This window comes from Phasianus colchicus, chromosome 1 (assembly GCF_987193195.1).
Source record: "Phasianus colchicus chromosome 1, bPhaCol1.hap1.1, whole genome shotgun sequence".
Taxonomy (NCBI): domain Eukaryota; kingdom Metazoa; phylum Chordata; class Aves; order Galliformes; family Phasianidae; genus Phasianus; species Phasianus colchicus.
The window spans coordinates 156,982,344-156,999,590 of NC_143436.1; the positions used below are offsets into that span (position 1 = coordinate 156,982,344).

Here is a 17,247-nt window from a genome sequence, read left to right on the forward strand (position 1 = left end):
GCCAGGTAGCAACACATTCCCTTGCAAACTATAGTCCCATTATTCTGAGTCTTTCCACTGCTTTCCTTTCAGATGATATCCATGAGTACTACCAGCAAATCATGTCCCTCTAGTGGCAGATTTTGTGAAAGATAGTATCCCTAAAAATTGTTCTCCATAGTTTAGAAAAGTTACTCCATTCACTGAAGGGCATTTCAGAATCTCCTCCTGGTGGTGGTGCACCAAGGACCTGCACAACTTTGGTGTTTCGTTTTTTTCAGATTCAGGTGTTTTTTCACTCTTACGAACTGTAAGTTTGCCAAAAGACAGAACCAATTACAAAATCCAGCATTCAAAATATTATAAACTTTAATTTTCCACTTCAACCTCTCGTGCTTACGCATCCATAATGACATTGGCATGACCTGTTTGTATGTTATTACATTTGCGTATAGACCTGGAGGAATACCTGGATTGCATATCTTCACAGCTTACATATACCATATTCCTAACTTATAAGTAGGAAATGCAGTACATGTTGCTACAGATTTTGCTGTGGCTTAAAACTGGAGTATGTTGTCTACAACCTGTTTTTTAAAGTACCATCTACTCTATTTATATAAATATACATGCTATATTTCCACCCACTTTAAAGTCTATTCCACAAAATTAAATGCAACTTGTAGTACAGCACTAGGAATTTGAGAACCATCCATATGTTTACAGATCAGATTATATGGTCTGCTTGTATCATTTTTGCTGTGAAAAAGACTCCTGATTAAAACTGGTAACACTGCCTTTTTTTTGTTTCATGGGAAACAATTCTTTTTGCATTTCAGTGGATTTTGGATTTGAGTTGCATCAGGGTGGACCTAGTTGAGCTGTAATTTTTTGTTGTTGGACACGAAAATATTTTGGGTCTGTATGTATTCCAACCTGTCTGCCCCCGCCTTCCTACCCCCCAAAATGTTTGCAGCTTGAATCTCTCCTTCTGTTCCTGCAGTTTGTCTGGAAGAAATATTAGTTGTTCTTGGAAAGGAGAAGCCGGTTGGCAGAGGCTAGGCTGGGAGAGAAACAGGCTTGGCTTCAGGGTGGAGTCCGTGTCACTGGAGATGGTGTGTATATTTAAGAACTAGAGTAAACAGTAATTCTCACCAGAACAGAGAGTTAAAATACAGGTTGCGAGATATACTTTGCTGTTTAAATTGAGAAAGAAGCTTTAGACAGAGTAGGTTGAGTGACAGTCTTCTACAGAAGGTCAGATCTATTGACTCACTAGCTTCATGTATAGATGTTTTCACCACGGAAGCACACTCTTCTAACATTTATCAGCAATGGACTTAGCCTCATGTGTTTCTTGTTAGCAGCAGGTTTGGGGAAGGGAGCAAGGTAGGTATGTATTCCAGCTTTGTTTGTGAAGCCAAGCATAAGGAGGATTAGGAAGGCCATTTCAACATGTCCTGAGTCCTTACACCTATTAGAAGCTGTTAATTCTTTGCCTTCAGCGCCAGGAATGCCTCTGGTCCTTCAGTTTTGTGGTCTCACCGGCATTGAGCTTTGATCTAATTGCTTTTATCCCACAAATTTGGATCCAGCTGAAACATGCATAAAACTTCTCATTTATTTTATCCCTGCCTTGGGTTTTATTGTGACTTGGACCAACCTACTGGAAACTTTCTGGTGTCTAAAATATCTTGAGACTGTTGAAATGCATTAGTTGTGATCTGCTACTATTTTTGCTGGGGCTTTGTGATATTTTAGTTCATCTTCCTTGTTAACTTTTAGTGATACAGTATTTGTGTATTTTATGCTGCGATTTAATTCTCAGTAGTTTCAGTAGTTTGGTGTTTCTGTAGATAAGAATCACAACATTCAAATAGCTTGAAATAAGAAAAGTCCTTTGTTTAAATAAAATGGTGTTGTATGTTTCTGTATACAACCCAATGACAGAGATTCTTAAATATGTGCATGAATTCCATTCATGCAATCGTTCTCACCTTCACATTTCTACATACAACCATTCTTTCACAGGTTTATGGCAAATTATGTGATTGGTGAAATGATTTCAAATATTACCTTTGATGGGATCATAGCAATTAATATTCTATGGTAGATTAGTTACACTGTGTTCAGTGCCAATTCCCATTCTCTGTGAACCATAGCTATGCTGGGTGCAGTTAACTGTTCTAGCCATATAGTCCCATAAAATCTCAATAAAATCTGAAAACTGTGGAGTATGGGTAATCTTGCTATAAATTGTAATAAAAATTACCCCTGTAGACTCTATATTCTGACCATTAAGTTCATGGATACTGCTGCTTTACACATAAAATTTTATGAAATAAATCGACCAGTTCTACAGCCCCTACCAGACACCAAGCTGTTTTGACTGAAAATCTGATAGGTGTGCTCAGAGCATTTCTCAGCACATAAAGTGTTTATAATGAACTTTAAATAGGAAGAAAAACGCTCTATATGTGCTTCATATAGTACGTACCAGATTATGAGGAGAAAATCGTAAATGCCTTCATTCCCACTGTGAGTGCATTTGCTAGGTCTCGAGAGCCAGGATTTGGTTTTCTATGGCACCTGTCTGAAAGACGCTAAGTAAACCTGAGTATAACACCTAATTTCAGAAGACTTTGTTTCAAATCTCATGTACATCTGTATCTGAAAGTGCTGTTTCTGCCGCTCAAAACAAAATGCAGCCTCTGTGATGTTCTCCTTCAGTGTTTTTCTGCGGGAGGACTTGGCATTGGGCTCCTGCTCTGTGGAAGCTTGCCAGGAAGGAGGATTTTCAGAAATGATTGGGACTCGCTGGCTGCAGAGTTGCACAGGCAGTTATTTCAGGTACTGAACTGTGCCACATGCCAAATGCAGAGAGCAAAGTTACGTTTGAGACACTACAGTATTCATAACCCTTGGCAGATGATTGGTTTTAATGACGATTACTGTGGCCCCCTGTGAATTACTCATTCTCCACATTTGTCTGTTGGGGCCACGTGGCCAAAAATGGTTTTCTTCAGTGTTGCTGCTGGTGACCAAGACATCATTTTGGCATCAGTGGTCAAAAGAGGGAGAGAGAGGGAGCAATACTCTTGTCATTGTCCCATCTTTAGGAACTTAGTGAGATGCCTCAGAAAGTTTTGCTCTTTTCTGAGGATACTAAGACTTGTTGAAGGCTCCTTTCCTCTTCCCATCAAGGAGTGGAGCTGTAATTGTATTACCTCTATTTTCCTTCTGGCAGGAAATGTCACCTTCTCAGGATCACAGAATCATAGAATGGTTTGGGTTGGAAGGGACCTTTAAGCTCTTCTAGTTCCAACCCCCTGCTATAAGCAGAGACACCTTCCTCTGGACCAAGTTGCTCAAAGTCCCATCCAGCCCACCTTTGAATGCTTCCAGGGAGGGGAGGAGGCATCCACAACCTCACTGGGCAACCTCTTCCAGTGTCTTACAATCCTCACAGTAAAGAATGTCTTTCTGATACCTAGTCTAAATCTACCCTCTTCCTTTTTAAAATCATTTTCCCTTGTCCTGTCACTACCTGCCCTTATAAAAAACCCCTCCCCAGCTTTCCTACAGGCCCCCTTCAGGTACCGGAAGGCTGCTGTAAGGTCTCCTCAGAGCCTTCCCTTCTGCAAGCTGAAGAGCCCCAGCTCTCTCAGCCTGTCCTTGTAGGGGAGGTGCTTCATCCCTCTGATAATCTTTGTGGCCCTTCTCTGGACCCGCTCCAAGAACTCCGTGTTCATATGTTGGGGGCCCCAGAACTGGATGCCGTACTTCAAGTGAGGTTTTACAAGAGCAGAGTAGAGGAGCAGAATCACCTCCCTCTCCCTGCTGGTCCCACTTATGTTGATGCAACCTAGGATACAGTTGGGCTTCTGTGCTGCAGGCGCACATTGCTGGCTCATATTGAGTCTTTCATCAACTAAAACTCCCAAGTTCTACTCCTCAGAGCTGCTCTTAACCCATTCTCTGTCCAGCCTGTATCTGTACTTGGGATTGCCCCAGCCCAGGTGCAGGACCTTGTACTTGTCCTTGTTGAGTTCATGAGATTGGCACGTACCCATCTCTGAACTCTGGACAGGTCTCTCTGGATTCTCTTCCTTCCCTTTAGCATGTCAGCTGTACCGCTCAGCTTTGTGGTGTTGGCAGACTTGCTAAGGGTGCCTCAATCCCACTGTCCATGTCTCCTACAAAGATGTTAAGCATTGGTCCCAGCACTGATCACTGAGGAACACCACTCATCACCAGTCTCCACTTGGACACTGAGCTGTTGATCACATTTCTCTTAGTACAACCATCTAGCCAATTCCTTTTCCAGGGAATGGTTCATCAACCAAATCCTTTTCTCCAATTTGGTGACCAGGATGTCATGTGGAACAGTGTCAAACACTTCGTACAGGTCCAGGTAGATGACATCAGTTGCTCTTCCTTTATCCACTGACGCTGTAACCCCATCATAAAATGCCACCAAGTTCATCAGGCATGACTTGTCCTTGGTGAAGCCATATTGGCTGCCATCAATCACCTCATCTTTATTTTCTGTGTGCCTTAGTAGGGCCTTCAGGAGGATCTTCTCCATGATCGGCACAGAGGTGAGAATGACTGGCCTGTAGATCCCAGGATCCTCTTTTTTTCTCTTCTTGAAAATTTGGGTTATGTTTCCCCTTTTCCATTCAGTGGGAACTTCAGCAGACTGCCATGATTTTTCTAATATGATGGATAGTGGCTTGGCAGCTTTGTCTGCCAGTTTCCTCCGAACCCATGGATGGATCTTGCCGGGTCCCCACCCAGACCTGTGCTCCTTCAGGTTCTTAAATGGTCTCGAACCTGATCTTCACTTACAGGTAGATCCTCCTCCTCCAAGTTCTTACCTTTGCCTTCTGCAGCTTGGGTGGTGAGGGTGGAGCACTTGCCAGTGAAGGCTGAGGCAATTAAGCCATTGAGCACCTCAGCTTTTTCCATATCCCTCGTGACCAGGTCTCCAGTTTCCTTATGGGGGGAGCATGCATCTTCCCTGGTCTTCCTTTTATTACTGATATATCAATTTCTTCTTGTTCCCCTTTACTCCCTGGCTAGACTTAATACTATCTGAGTTTCAGCTTTCCTAACCTGATCCCTGACTGCTCAGATGACTTCTTTGTAGTCCTCTCAAGTATCCTTTTCCTGCTTCCACTTCCTATCGATTTTCTTTTTGAGCTTAAGTAAGTCCAGGAGCTCCTTGTTGATCCTTGGAGGCCTCCCAGCATTCTGCCTGCCTTCCTTTTTTCTCGGGATGCACTGCTTCTGGGCTTGGAGGAGATGGTCCTTGAATACTGATCGGCTTTCTTGGGCCCCTCTTCCCTCCAGGGTTTTCTTCCATGTCACCCTGTCAAGCAGTTCCCTGAAGAGTTTGAAGTCTGCTCTCCTGAAGTCCAGACTAGCAACCCTGATGTGCACCCTCTTTGATGCCCTAAGAATCTTGAACTCCACCATTCTGTGGTCACTGCAGCCAAGGCCGTCCTTGAGCTTTACATTACTCAGCAGCCCCTCTTGTTGGTGAGGACAAGGTCCAGCATAGCCCCTTTTCTCATGGGTTCCTGTACTGTATGGAACAGGAAGTTATCAGCACATTCCAGGAACCTCTTCAGTTTCTGATGCCCTGCTGTGTTGTCCCTCCAACAGATATCAGAGCGGTTAAAGTCTCCCATGAGGACCATATTTTGTGAATGTGCTGCTCCAATCTGTTTATAGAGGGCCTCATCCACTCTGTCTTCTCAATCAGGCACCCTTTAACAGACTCTCACTACAGCGTTTCTTTCCCCTGCATTCCCTTTAACCCTAACTCATAAGCTCTCTGTCAGCTCTTCATCTATCCCCAAGTGGAGCTCCATGGACTCCGCTCATCATAGTTGTAGAGTGCAACACCCCCTCTCCTCCTTCCCTGCCTGTCTTTCCAATAGAGTTTATACCTGTCTATTTCTACATTCCAGTCGTGAATTCCTTCTTACCTCACTCCTTCCCTCTATGTGCCCATACAAGCGTGCACATGTGTCTCAATCATACTGATGAGGTTCTTGTAAATATGAATTTTGCAGCACTGAGTAGTGCATTTTTCATTCTTAGTGGAAGTTAGTGCAAAGTGACTGTCACTTAAAACTAGTTACGATCTCTTAGCTACTCTATGCCATCAGGCACTGGAAGCAAATGGAACAGAAAAGTTTCTAAGAAAATAGAAAACACGACTTTTGCAGGTATATTTGAGATACCTCAGGACTACTCATTTCTGCAGAATTTAATTTCTGCAGATCTCATGATGGGATGTCAGGTCACTTAGGAATCCCATCATGAGCAATCACTTTGATCAGAATGTTGGATACTAGGCGTTCTTCAGAGAAAGCACAGTGAGAAGTTCAGTGTTTGAAGCAAAAACAAGCTAGGTCTGAATTTGGAAATCAATTCACAAAGCAGAAACAGATTTTTAATTATTTTAAGAGGGAAACTAAGCATGATGCAGTTTATATTTTGCTGTAGTATGTCACCATGCCTACACATACATATGTTTACAAAGCTATTAGCAGAAAAGTTAACTTATTTCAGAAAACTGAGGTATTAAAATAAAATGAGCCAGAGGCTTCAGTGTTTCTGGATGCTGAAATTTTCTCTATTTTCACACCAGCAAGCATCATCTAATAATGTGTCATCTTTTAAATTAAAGATGGTGTGTAGATGTGAAATTATCTAGTAGATCTTAGCAGGCCTACTGATGGGATGAATCCTTTCATTTGCAGGAGATTTCATTTGAGGAAGTCAAATCCAGTTGTGGTCACTGAAATCTGTCAGCAGTTGCAGAAGTATGTTTGTGTATGTCCTGTTTCACTCCTGAGAGGGGACAGATTCATAGCACCTCCTACAGGCATCCAGACCCAGGATTTTTGATGGTGCATGGCCTTCCCAACTATGTCAGAGCACTTGGGCTGTGTGTCTCTAAATAATTTCTGGGAAGAAGTCAGGTGATGGGGCGGGACATGTTAGGGTGGAATAAACTTCTTTATTCTCTCTTGAGGGAGCTCAGGTCTGTTCATTGCCCCCAAAAGTTGGAGTAGCTGATGGGAAACAAAAGATGCCCAAGAGTGGCTGGAGTGATTCAAATCAAAATTTCATGTGTAGTGTGCGTGTCAATTTGTGATGAGAACACAAAGTTTTCCTCAGAGGAAACAGGGATGCTCTTTAGCCAGCAGCCTATTAGGCTGAGTGTTTGCAAGTGCAAATCCCAGTACAGGGATGCCGTCCAGACTTGCAGACGTGGGATCTGGAAAGCCAGGATGCAGGCAGAACTGAACTTGGCTGTGGGATGTGAAAAACAATATGAAGACATTCAACAAGTACATTGGCCAGAAGAGACAGGCCAAAATGAGTGTACCACCTTTGGTAATTGTAAAAGGAGAACTGGCTTCAATGGACGAAGAGAAGGCTGAAGTACTGAATGAGTTCTTTGCCTTGGTCTTCACTGGCGGACAGGATTCTAATATTTCTCCCATCCCTGAGCCCTGCACCCCTAAACCTCTGGGAGGGGACCATGGCAGTAAATCCCCCCCCACTGTAAATGCAGGGCAAGACCGAGACCATCTCATAAGAGTGAATGTGTACAAGTCTATGGGGCTGGATGGTGTGCATCCCAGGGTTCTGAAGGAGCTTGCTGAGGTGGCTGCTGAGCCGTTCTCCATCATATTTGAAAAGTTGTGGCTGTCAGGTGAGGTCCCAGATGCCTGGAGGAAGGGTCACATCACTTCCATTTACAAGAAAGGGAGCAAGGAGGACCCCAGGAACTACAGGCCGGTGAGTCTCACTTCTGTTCCTGGGAAGATCATTGAACAGATAGATCATCCTGGATGACATGCTTGATCACATGATGAATGAGCGTGTGATCGGTGACAGCCAGCACAGTTTCACCAGGGGAAAGTCATGCTTGACCAATCTGGTGGCCTTCTATGATGGAGTGACAGCATTGGTGGACAAAGGGAAGGTGACCAAAGTCATTTACCTGGACTTGAGCAAAGCCTTTGACATGGTTCCCCACCACATCCTTATCTCCAAATTGGAGGGATGTGGGTTTGATGGGTGCACCACCCAACGGATAAGGAATTGGTTGAAGGGCTGCAGACAGAGGGTGGAAATTAATGGCTCTATGTCCAGGTGGAGGCTGATAACGAGCAGTGTGGATTTCAGGGGGAAGTTCTTCACTATGAGAGTGGTGAGGTGCTGAAACAGGCTGCCCAGAGAGGTTCTGGATGCCCTATCCCTAGAGGTGTTCAAGGCCAGGTTGGATGGGGGCCTGGGCAGCCTGGTCTAGTATTAAATGTGGAGGTTGGTGGCCCTGCATGTGGCAGGGGGGTTGGAGATTCGTGATCCTTGCAGTCCCTTCCAACCCTGGCCATTCTGTGATTCTTTAATTCTGTGATTTTGTGATTCATTGATTCTGTGAAGTGGTGTGCTGGGCTCTTGTCAGCCTGGAAAGTGAAATTCATAATTTCCTCTTCCTAGGAAGTGCTCCAATGCAGTGTAAGTTTAGAGAGTGGGGAAGGAGAAAAATAGGGTTCTCAAACCCTTATCTTTATGGCCTTCATTCCCTCTCTATCCCAGACCCAGTGTCTGTCATCCCTTATTTTTCTAACAAGCTCTATGTTCTTGCTTCTATAAACTATATCTGACCATTCCCTTTCACCCCTCTTATTCTCAGTCACTGTGAAGCCTTCTTGCCTTGGAGCACAGGTCTTATCGAGAGCGGCTGAGGGAGCTGGGATTGTTGAGTTTGGAGAAGAGGAGGCTCAGGGGAGACCTCATTGCACTCTACAGTTTCCTGAAGGGAGGCTGTGGTGAGGAAGATTGGCCTCTTCTCCCAGACAACAAACAGGACCCGAGGAAATGACCACAAGTTGTACCAGAGGACGTTTAGATTAGACATAAGGAAAAGCTGCTTCTCTCAGAGAGTGGTCAGGCACTGGAATGGCCTGCCCAGGGAGGTGGTGGAATCGCTGTCCCTAGCAGTGTTCAAGAGGTGTTTGGATGAAGATACGGTTTAGTAGCTTGTGGTAGCAATGGTGATGGGAGGGTGGTTGGACTAGATGATCTTGTAGGTTTTTTCCAACCTTGTGATTCTGTGATTCTATGATTCTATTGTCTGGCCTCAAAAACCAACATAAATTTTACTGCCAGAAACTGTGTTTAGTTTGACAGAAATAGAAATGCTGTTATATCTGATCCAGATCAGACTTTCTCCTGCTGGCAGCTAGCAGTTGGCAGATTCCGTATTAATGGTGGTAGACCAAGCTCAGTAGTATTTACAGGTTGGCATGCATCTTTTGTCAGATGCGTTTGCAGATTCTACCTTAAAACAAGTTCAGTATGAGTTCATTTGTATTGCCTAGAAGGAAACCCCTTTTTGGTACAGTTTGACAATGTGGACATCAAGGAGAGGCTGCAGATATGTTTGTGTCAAAAGCAATTCTCTGCATTGTTTTTAGTAGAAAATATCATTGTTTCTTGAAGCTAACAGGGGAAGAAAGCGATATGACTGCTTGCAGCCATTTATGTCTAAAGACATTCTTAAATAAGTCGCCAGGCTTGCCAGTCTTGCCAGTGTGTTGTGCTAAAAGCTTGCTTCTGGAGCTCCTGTGCAGTCTTTCAATGATACCTTTGTCTCATGCAACCTATTTCTAACTTGTTTCTTTCTGCTTGCCTCACCTTAGCCTCCTTCACACTTCTAAGAATCACTGGATAGCTGTGCTGGACCAATCTTGCCTTTTGAGAGGAATAGTAAGGGGAAGAAAACTAGATCATTTTCAGAGCCTAAGCTTTATTGATTAAATATGTCTGCCTGTACTAGGGAAGACTTGATTGAGTGGTGCAGCCAGATTTCTTTAAGACCCATGGTACTAAGTTCAAGAAAAATCTTGGTCCTCATAGAAAGGGAAGGTTAAAATGCACTGGCATGTCTTGTGGACTCTCTTGCTTGCTAGTTGTTTTCCATTACTCACTTGTCCTCCACCTTTTTCATCTAATTTTGCTAAATTATCTCTTGCCTGCATCTTTTCCTTCTTTCCAGTTTGATGTTCATTAGGCCTATATTTGCTCTTAATTCAGCATTTATGAACTGCTTCTTGTATTTATAAACATTGATACCAGCCATTCAACAGTTGTTCTTAGATGTCCAAGAGAAAGTGAAAGGTGTTGACGTAAGTAGGAATTGTGAACTATGTATGTATAAAAATCTGTTCATGCACTGCAGTGAGTAGTGAGGAGAGATCTGTTAGGCTTTCAGCAAGTTGGTTTTTCACATGACTCTTTTGAGGGAGGAAAACAGCTTTAAAAGCTGCTTCTCCTTACAGGAGCTGCAGCCATGCTGTGGAGAAAACAGGGCAGTTTGCCCCACGTGTCTGAGGCAAAGCTCAACCTCCTGGATAGTCACCTTGGCTCATCAGCATCATGGCTGTACAGATATGAAGCAGGAGAAGGAAGGAAGTTGAACCTATTTTGCTTTTTGTTCCACTGGTCCTCCGTGGAGAGTCTTTGGGGCAAGGAACACCTGTAGGGCTTTCAACACTTGCTCTTCCCCAGTGCTATCAAAGAATCTAATAGACATAAATTGAATAATAGAATCAGAGAATGGCTTGGGCTGGAAGGGACCATCACGTCCCAACTCCCATGCCACAGGCAAGGTTGCCAGCTGCTAGATCATATATTAGATCAGATTGCCCATCCAATCTAGCCGTAAACACCTCTAGGGATGAGGCATCCACAACCTCAGGCTGATCAAGTCCAGTTCCTTCAGCCTGTCATCATAGGAGTGGTGCTCTAGCCCTTGGATCATCTTTGTGGCCCTCCCCTGGACCCTCTCCACAACCTCCACATCTTTCCTGTATTGTGGCCCCAGACTTTTATGCAGTACTCAAGATGGAGCCTCATGAGGGCAGAACAGAGGGTGGCAATCACCTCCCTCAGCCTACTGGTCACTCCTTCTCTTACGGAGCCTAGGATACCACTGGCCTTCCAGGAGAAGGAGAGCAAACAATGAGAGGGCTGTGGGGAGACTAAGCAGGAGAAAAGGTCACAAATGGAAAGTGGGAGGAAAAAAAAGTGTGTATGTATATGGCTGACATTAAAAAATAAGGGAATAATCCCTGCATCGTTCTCTAACTTAATGTTCATTTTGAATTAGGTTTACTGTGAAAATATAACAAAAATATCCTTGAATTTGCCAAGTAATACATTTCCATTCCTAGCATTTCACTCTCACCATACTGATGTGTCACAACACCTTGTGATGTTCTCAGATGTTGGCTGCTGGTGAAGGAAATAGTGTCCGTGGGGCTGTATTATCCTTAGCTGCAAAAGCACAGTTCCACTGGCAGCTTCATGGGTACATGAGGAGTATATGGAGTACTGTGTACCTCATTGAGCACACACAAACAGAAGGTATTAATTTAGTATAATTGAATTTTCACCTTAACACATTCCTCAGGTTATTTAAAAACAACCGCAAAAGATGTAGAAATCCCAATAATATCTTAAGAGCAGGCAATCTATAATAATAATAATGAAACAGTATGTCTTACAGGGAACACAGGTATGTAAGATATTTATTGTATGCATTTATATCAACCCTGTAGGTGTATTCATAGTAAAGTGTTCAAAATTGTTGTATAATAACTATATTGTGGACTAAATTACTAAATAACTTCTGTAATTTTAGGTTAAGCCTAGATGTAAACATCAAGAAAGTTTCTGAGTTAGCTTCTTGAAGTGTTTTCCATAGTGCAAGTTGGGTTAAGCCACAGTAAAAAATGCAAAGTAACAAACACATTTTTTTTACTTAATTTTATTTTACAAATTCATCACCTATAAAACATTTAAAACTGGGTGTATATAAAAGCATAACTTCCTGCAATGAGATTCACTTTAATAAAAATTGGAAAAGTAATGGAGTAAGTAATAATCATCTTAAAGTTACATTTAACAAAGTAGCCTTGTTACTGAATAAGTAAGCTCAGAAGTAGCACCTTCTTTCCAAATAGTTTTCTGGGGCCAAATCAGCTGATTGGAGTGTTCTGTCACTCTTAAATACTAAATTATCCTTGATGATCGGAAACACATTGAATATTATCATGAATAAGTTATAATTTTCAGAAGCATGGTCAGAATGGTGATTTTTCTACCCAAAATAATTACATGTTGAATAATTTTTGAGATGCTGCGTGCTTGTCTCAGTGCAAGTTATTTTTCATTGTCAACAGTCTTTGATTTGATAAGCTGCTTTCTTGGGTCTACATGCAGAAATGACAAGCAAGCAGAATGCAGCCAGTAGTACTGAGGCACTTTAACTGTGCTAATAGAAGTAATCCTGTACATCTGCACAATGGGCTGTGCTTCAGGAGGGGATTGCTACATTGGCTTACTGAACATATTTTAATAACAATTTCTTTGTGAAGTTCTTTAACATAAATATAAATGCAGCTGAAGGGTACTTATAATCAGTCACTGTTCTTTCATTCAGAAGTGGTTCGCCGCCAGGATATAAATTAAAATTTAAGACCAACTTTCCCTAGAGTCATCACTCATTTAGGAAGTGCTTTCTTTTCAACAGCCCAGCTATCCATCAGTGCTACTTTTATGGCCTCACAGCTCTTGGAGTATTATATCCCTCCAATTCTTCAGTGTAACTCTGTCTTTTCTAGAGTCATGTGAACACAGCAACTGAAGAAATGTGGTGAAACGGAAATTTAACCGTGATTTTCAAAGTTGTTGTGTAGCCACAGACACCTCATGAACATCTTATGAGACACCTTATGAACTGTTTGTGATCTGTAAAGGAAACCTGCTTTGTATGGCTCTCCTTAGCCAGAGCTTGAGGGAGGATAAAAGCTGTCTTTCTTGAAACACATGTAAGCAAGACCCAGAAAGCATCCTCTTTCTCACAGTGTGTTACAGGAGAGTACAAGCTAGCAAACTGGAACAATAAGCTCATTAAATAAGTTGTCTTTTCTTCTGTTTCACCTGGCCAAACAAAATATGTACATTTATAAACAAATTTCTTGCCTGCCTTCCCCTCCTGCTCCTCCCTTGCAGTATCAAGCATCTCTCTGGTTTTGCTCTCTGCTCCACATGCTTTCGGTATCTCTCAGAGCTTAATGATTGTGCATGGTAATTCACAGGTGACAAGGAGTGTTTGTTTACATCACCTCTGAAGTTTATCTCTGCATCTGTCCCTTGATGCAAGCAACTCCAGTATTTCTTGTCAGTATCCCAGTTCACACTTGTGGGAGACTGTAGGGGACTGGAGCACTTCCCCTGTGAAGACAGGCTGAGGGAGCTGAGCTTGTTCAACCTGGAGGAAAGAAGGCTGTGGGGTGACCTCATTGCAGCCTTTCAGTACCTAAAGGGAGCCTACAAGCAGGAGGGGAATCAACTCTTTGAAAGGGTAGATAACTGCAGGACAAGGAGAAATGGTTTTAAGTTGAGGGAGGGAAGATTTAGGTTGGATGTCAGGGGAAAGTTCTTTACTATGAGAGTGGTGAGGTGCTGGAACAGGCTGCCCAGAGAGGCTGTGGATGCCCTATCCCTAGAGGTGTTCAAGGCCAGATTGGATGAGGCCCTGGGCAGCCTGGTCTAGAATTAAATGAGGAGGTTGGTGGCTCTGTCTGTGGCAGGGGGGTTGGAGATTCATGATCCTTGAGGTCCCTTCCAACCCAGGCCATTCTGTGATTCTGTGATTGTGCCCCAAGTTTCCTCTCAATCGATCTCTTGGTTTCCTCTCTCAGCATATTGTTGTCCATGCTTCCCTTTAGAGGGCAGTAGCAAGAATGAAGAGAGGACACATATAGCCTACGGTTTTGGTCTCCTTTGCTGTCTCTGTTTTTACAGAAGGTATCTCTGGAGGGCTGACTCTTGACTGTCTGCCAGACTCCATCCAGCCACTCTTCCCTGCTTCAACAGAACTTGGAATCACAGAATCTCTCGAGTTGAAAGGGACACTTAGAGGTCATCTAGTCCATCTCCTCTGCAATGAACAGGGACACTGACAGCTAGATCAGGTTGCTCAGAGCCTCGTCCAGCCTGACCTTGAAAATGTAGTGAGAAAATAAGATGGAAGAGCTCATGGATCGAGATAAAGACAGGGAGATTGCTTACCAATTACTGTCATGCACAAACCAGACTTGGGAAAGTCATGTCATTTATTTTCAGTTAAATGGATGAGCGCTCCCTTGCCCCAGGCTTTGCTTCACTTCTTCATTTCCAGCCCCTCCACCTCTTTCTCCACAGCCACGCAGGAGGATGAGGAATGAAGCTTATGATCAGAACACAGCAGTTTGTCTGTGCTGCTCCTTCTGACTCACACTTTCCTCTGGCTCCGGCATGCCTCTTCCTTGGGCTGCAGTCCTTTAGGATGAGCCTGCTTAATGTGGCTTGTAGTTCTTGTCATAAGAGCTTGCTCCAGCATAGGCTCTTCCTGAGCTTCTCCATTTAGGAAATACTCCCTCCACAGACTGCAGTATGGGTATCTGCTCCACAGGGGTTCTTCCCACAGGCTGCAGGGGAATCTCCACTCTGACATGTGGAGCACCTCCTTCCCTTCCTTCTTGCCTGGCTCTGATGTTCACAGGGCTGTTACTCGCTTTATTCTTCACTGCCTGTGCTGTGTTTTTCCCTTTCACAAATAGCCTTGCCCTGAGGCACCACCATCTTGGCTGCCAGGCTCAACCGCGTGCTGCAGTGAGGCCAGCATGGGGCAGCCCTGGTCTTGCCTCACAAACACAGCTCCTCACTGCCTGCACCTTAACACCCACTGCATTACTGCATTACCATACAGTATGAATGCTGTAAACTGTGGATGGACAAAATAGTCCTGCAGTGAGTGTTTGGATGTTCTTAAGACTTGAGAGCACATGACCTTTCCAAAAAGTCTTACTGGAAGGAAGAAGCTCAGTTACCCAGCATTAGTCACCTGAAAGTTAGTCGTCTGTGCAAGGTTATTTGTAGATGCTTTGACACATTACATGTAGGGAAGGCACCTTCAGAAGTTGACACTGGCATTGAATCAAGTCAGAAAACAGGATGCCTGGCCTATTTTAGATGCCTAGCTGTGAACTGACTGGAGTGACACGGATCTCCACCCGGTGTCTCAGAACAGGCAGTCAAAAACAAAGGATAACTCTTGAAATTTAGCTGTGAAGTTTGCTCTCATGTGTGATGTACAGAGCACAAACAAATGCGCTGCGTTCTCTTCACTTTTTGAAGACATCCAGAACTGAGGATGAACTGAGTTTTTGACAAACACTGTGTATGTATAATCATCTGTTTTCAGTGGATCAGGTCCACAGAATGCATTCCTATAGCTTGTATGCGTTCAGACATTTGCATGCCATCGGAAACGTTTGTGTTTATCTGTAGTACTGCTGGATTATTTTGCAAATTTGTCATCTGATTTGTGAAGCTTCAAGCAAAATGTGCCATGCAGCCTAAGTGGATGGATGTGTTGTACACCCTAATGTTGTTCTGGGACAAGATTAATTTCAGCATGCTCATATTAATCCATTATATGTCTCTTTCCAGCACAAATGGACCCCCGAGGCCTATCTCCCAGACAAATTAAAAGTGACAGTGATGATGACGACCTGCCAAATGTGACCTTAGATAGCGTTAATGAAACTGGATCTACAGCGCTCTCCATAGCCAGAGCAGTACAAGAGTAAGTATCACCTTCTCAGAGTGAGACAAGTATTGCCAAGGTGTGCCCTGGCTGATGGAGGCACCGGTCATCAGCAGCCCTGCGGAGGTGTCCCTCAGCTTTGAACCGGCCTACCTGCTAGCAGCTTTGCTGTTTAGCTTCATTCCCTGTAGGAAGAGATAGCTACCTCTCTCTGCTCTTTCTGATTCATTTTCATTTCTTTCCTCCCTAATTACTAGGTAAAGTTTCAGATCAAGATTATTCTCCATTATTTGCTTACAGAACTTGTATTTATATTTACTCCAAAGGGATAGCAGTTTAGACTTCCATTGAAAAAAAAAGACAGTTTTTACTGATTGAAAGCAGCATCAGGAAGTTTCTTCTAGTTGCTGTCAAACAGAAATCACCCACATTTCTCATGAAGAATGGAATAATTGAAAGGAAATTAGTGATGGGCTTTGAACATTTTTTCTGCAACTGCTCTTTTTCTTTGTACTTTTACTTTCTGGATGGACAAAATATATTCCCAATTTAATTTCTTTATTGCTTTTTCAAAAAAAAGAGAAAGTTTATCACAAGCATTAGTGATTCTGCAGGCACATAAGCTTGCTCAGTCACTGTAGCAGCTGGAAGGGAACCAACTGTGAGGTAAATAAGTATTAATATCCCCATTTTATAGGTGAGGAAAATGAGGCTATGTGTAAAGGTCACCCTGTAAGTCTGAAGCAGAGCTGGAAATAGAACTAGAGCCTCCAGGCACTGAAGCCTTGTGCTGGCCCTACACAACATGTTACTCCATCCAAGAGGTTCAAACTATGGGCATTCTGGACATTATTAAATAGGAAGGGATATAATAAAGGCTGCGAGACATTGCTGTTATATAATTAATTATAAATATATTTTAAATGTGTTAATATATAAAAGTACTTGCATTCTCTTTTCTTTCCTGGCTATCAGTAGCCAAAAATGCTGATGTTCCCAAAGTAGTAATCTATATGCTGAGAGAAAACTGTTGTGTTTGGGGGAGGACTGCTTTTTTTGCACTGTTAAGGCAGTTGGGACATGAATTTTCTTCCTGAGGTGTTCCTTACATCACCCCCTTCCCACCGTAACTCAACATTCCGCGCTGAGGTGCAGGAAGGAAGATGTGTTGTGCAGGAGAGGGCTGGCAGTAATGATTCTCCAGTGCAGACTTAGCAGGTACTGGGAGCTTGTAAGAGCATCCAGCCATGCTGCCTCTCAGAAACAGTCTACCTGTCCCGACTTGGGAAGACTTTGATCAGACACCTGCTAACTCATCTTTGGGTCAAGCACTGAAATTGTGATCCTCAAATCTGTATTCCCCCTGAGCAGGCAGGGTGTATGTTCTGGCCAAGGCAGGGTGCTGGCTCTCACTGTAATTAGCATGACAGTGATAAGGGAAGGAAACGGTTCTTCACAAGTGCTGCTGCTGGTTGACTGACAGGCCTCACACATATTTTAAATTTGCTAGTTACAGCACCCAATCCTGAAGTGCCAAGTATTTTTTTTCTCAGTTTATAGCACACATAATAAGCCAG

The 17,247-nt window shown here is 43.3% G+C and overlaps 1 protein-coding gene across 9 annotated transcripts in view; it reads left to right on the forward strand.

Annotated features, from left to right (window-relative positions):
• KLF12 (KLF transcription factor 12) overlaps positions 1 to 17,247 on the forward strand; it is a 276,242-nt gene that overhangs the window by 178,699 nt on the left and 80,296 nt on the right. For all 9 annotated transcript variants that reach the window (XM_090130826.1, XM_090130847.1, XM_090130815.1 and 6 more), the window contains one exon: positions 15,574 to 15,709. In XM_090130826.1, the coding sequence (XP_089986952.1) occupies positions 15,574 to 15,709 (136 nt within the window). The remainder of the gene's footprint in view (positions 1 to 15,573; positions 15,710 to 17,247) is intronic.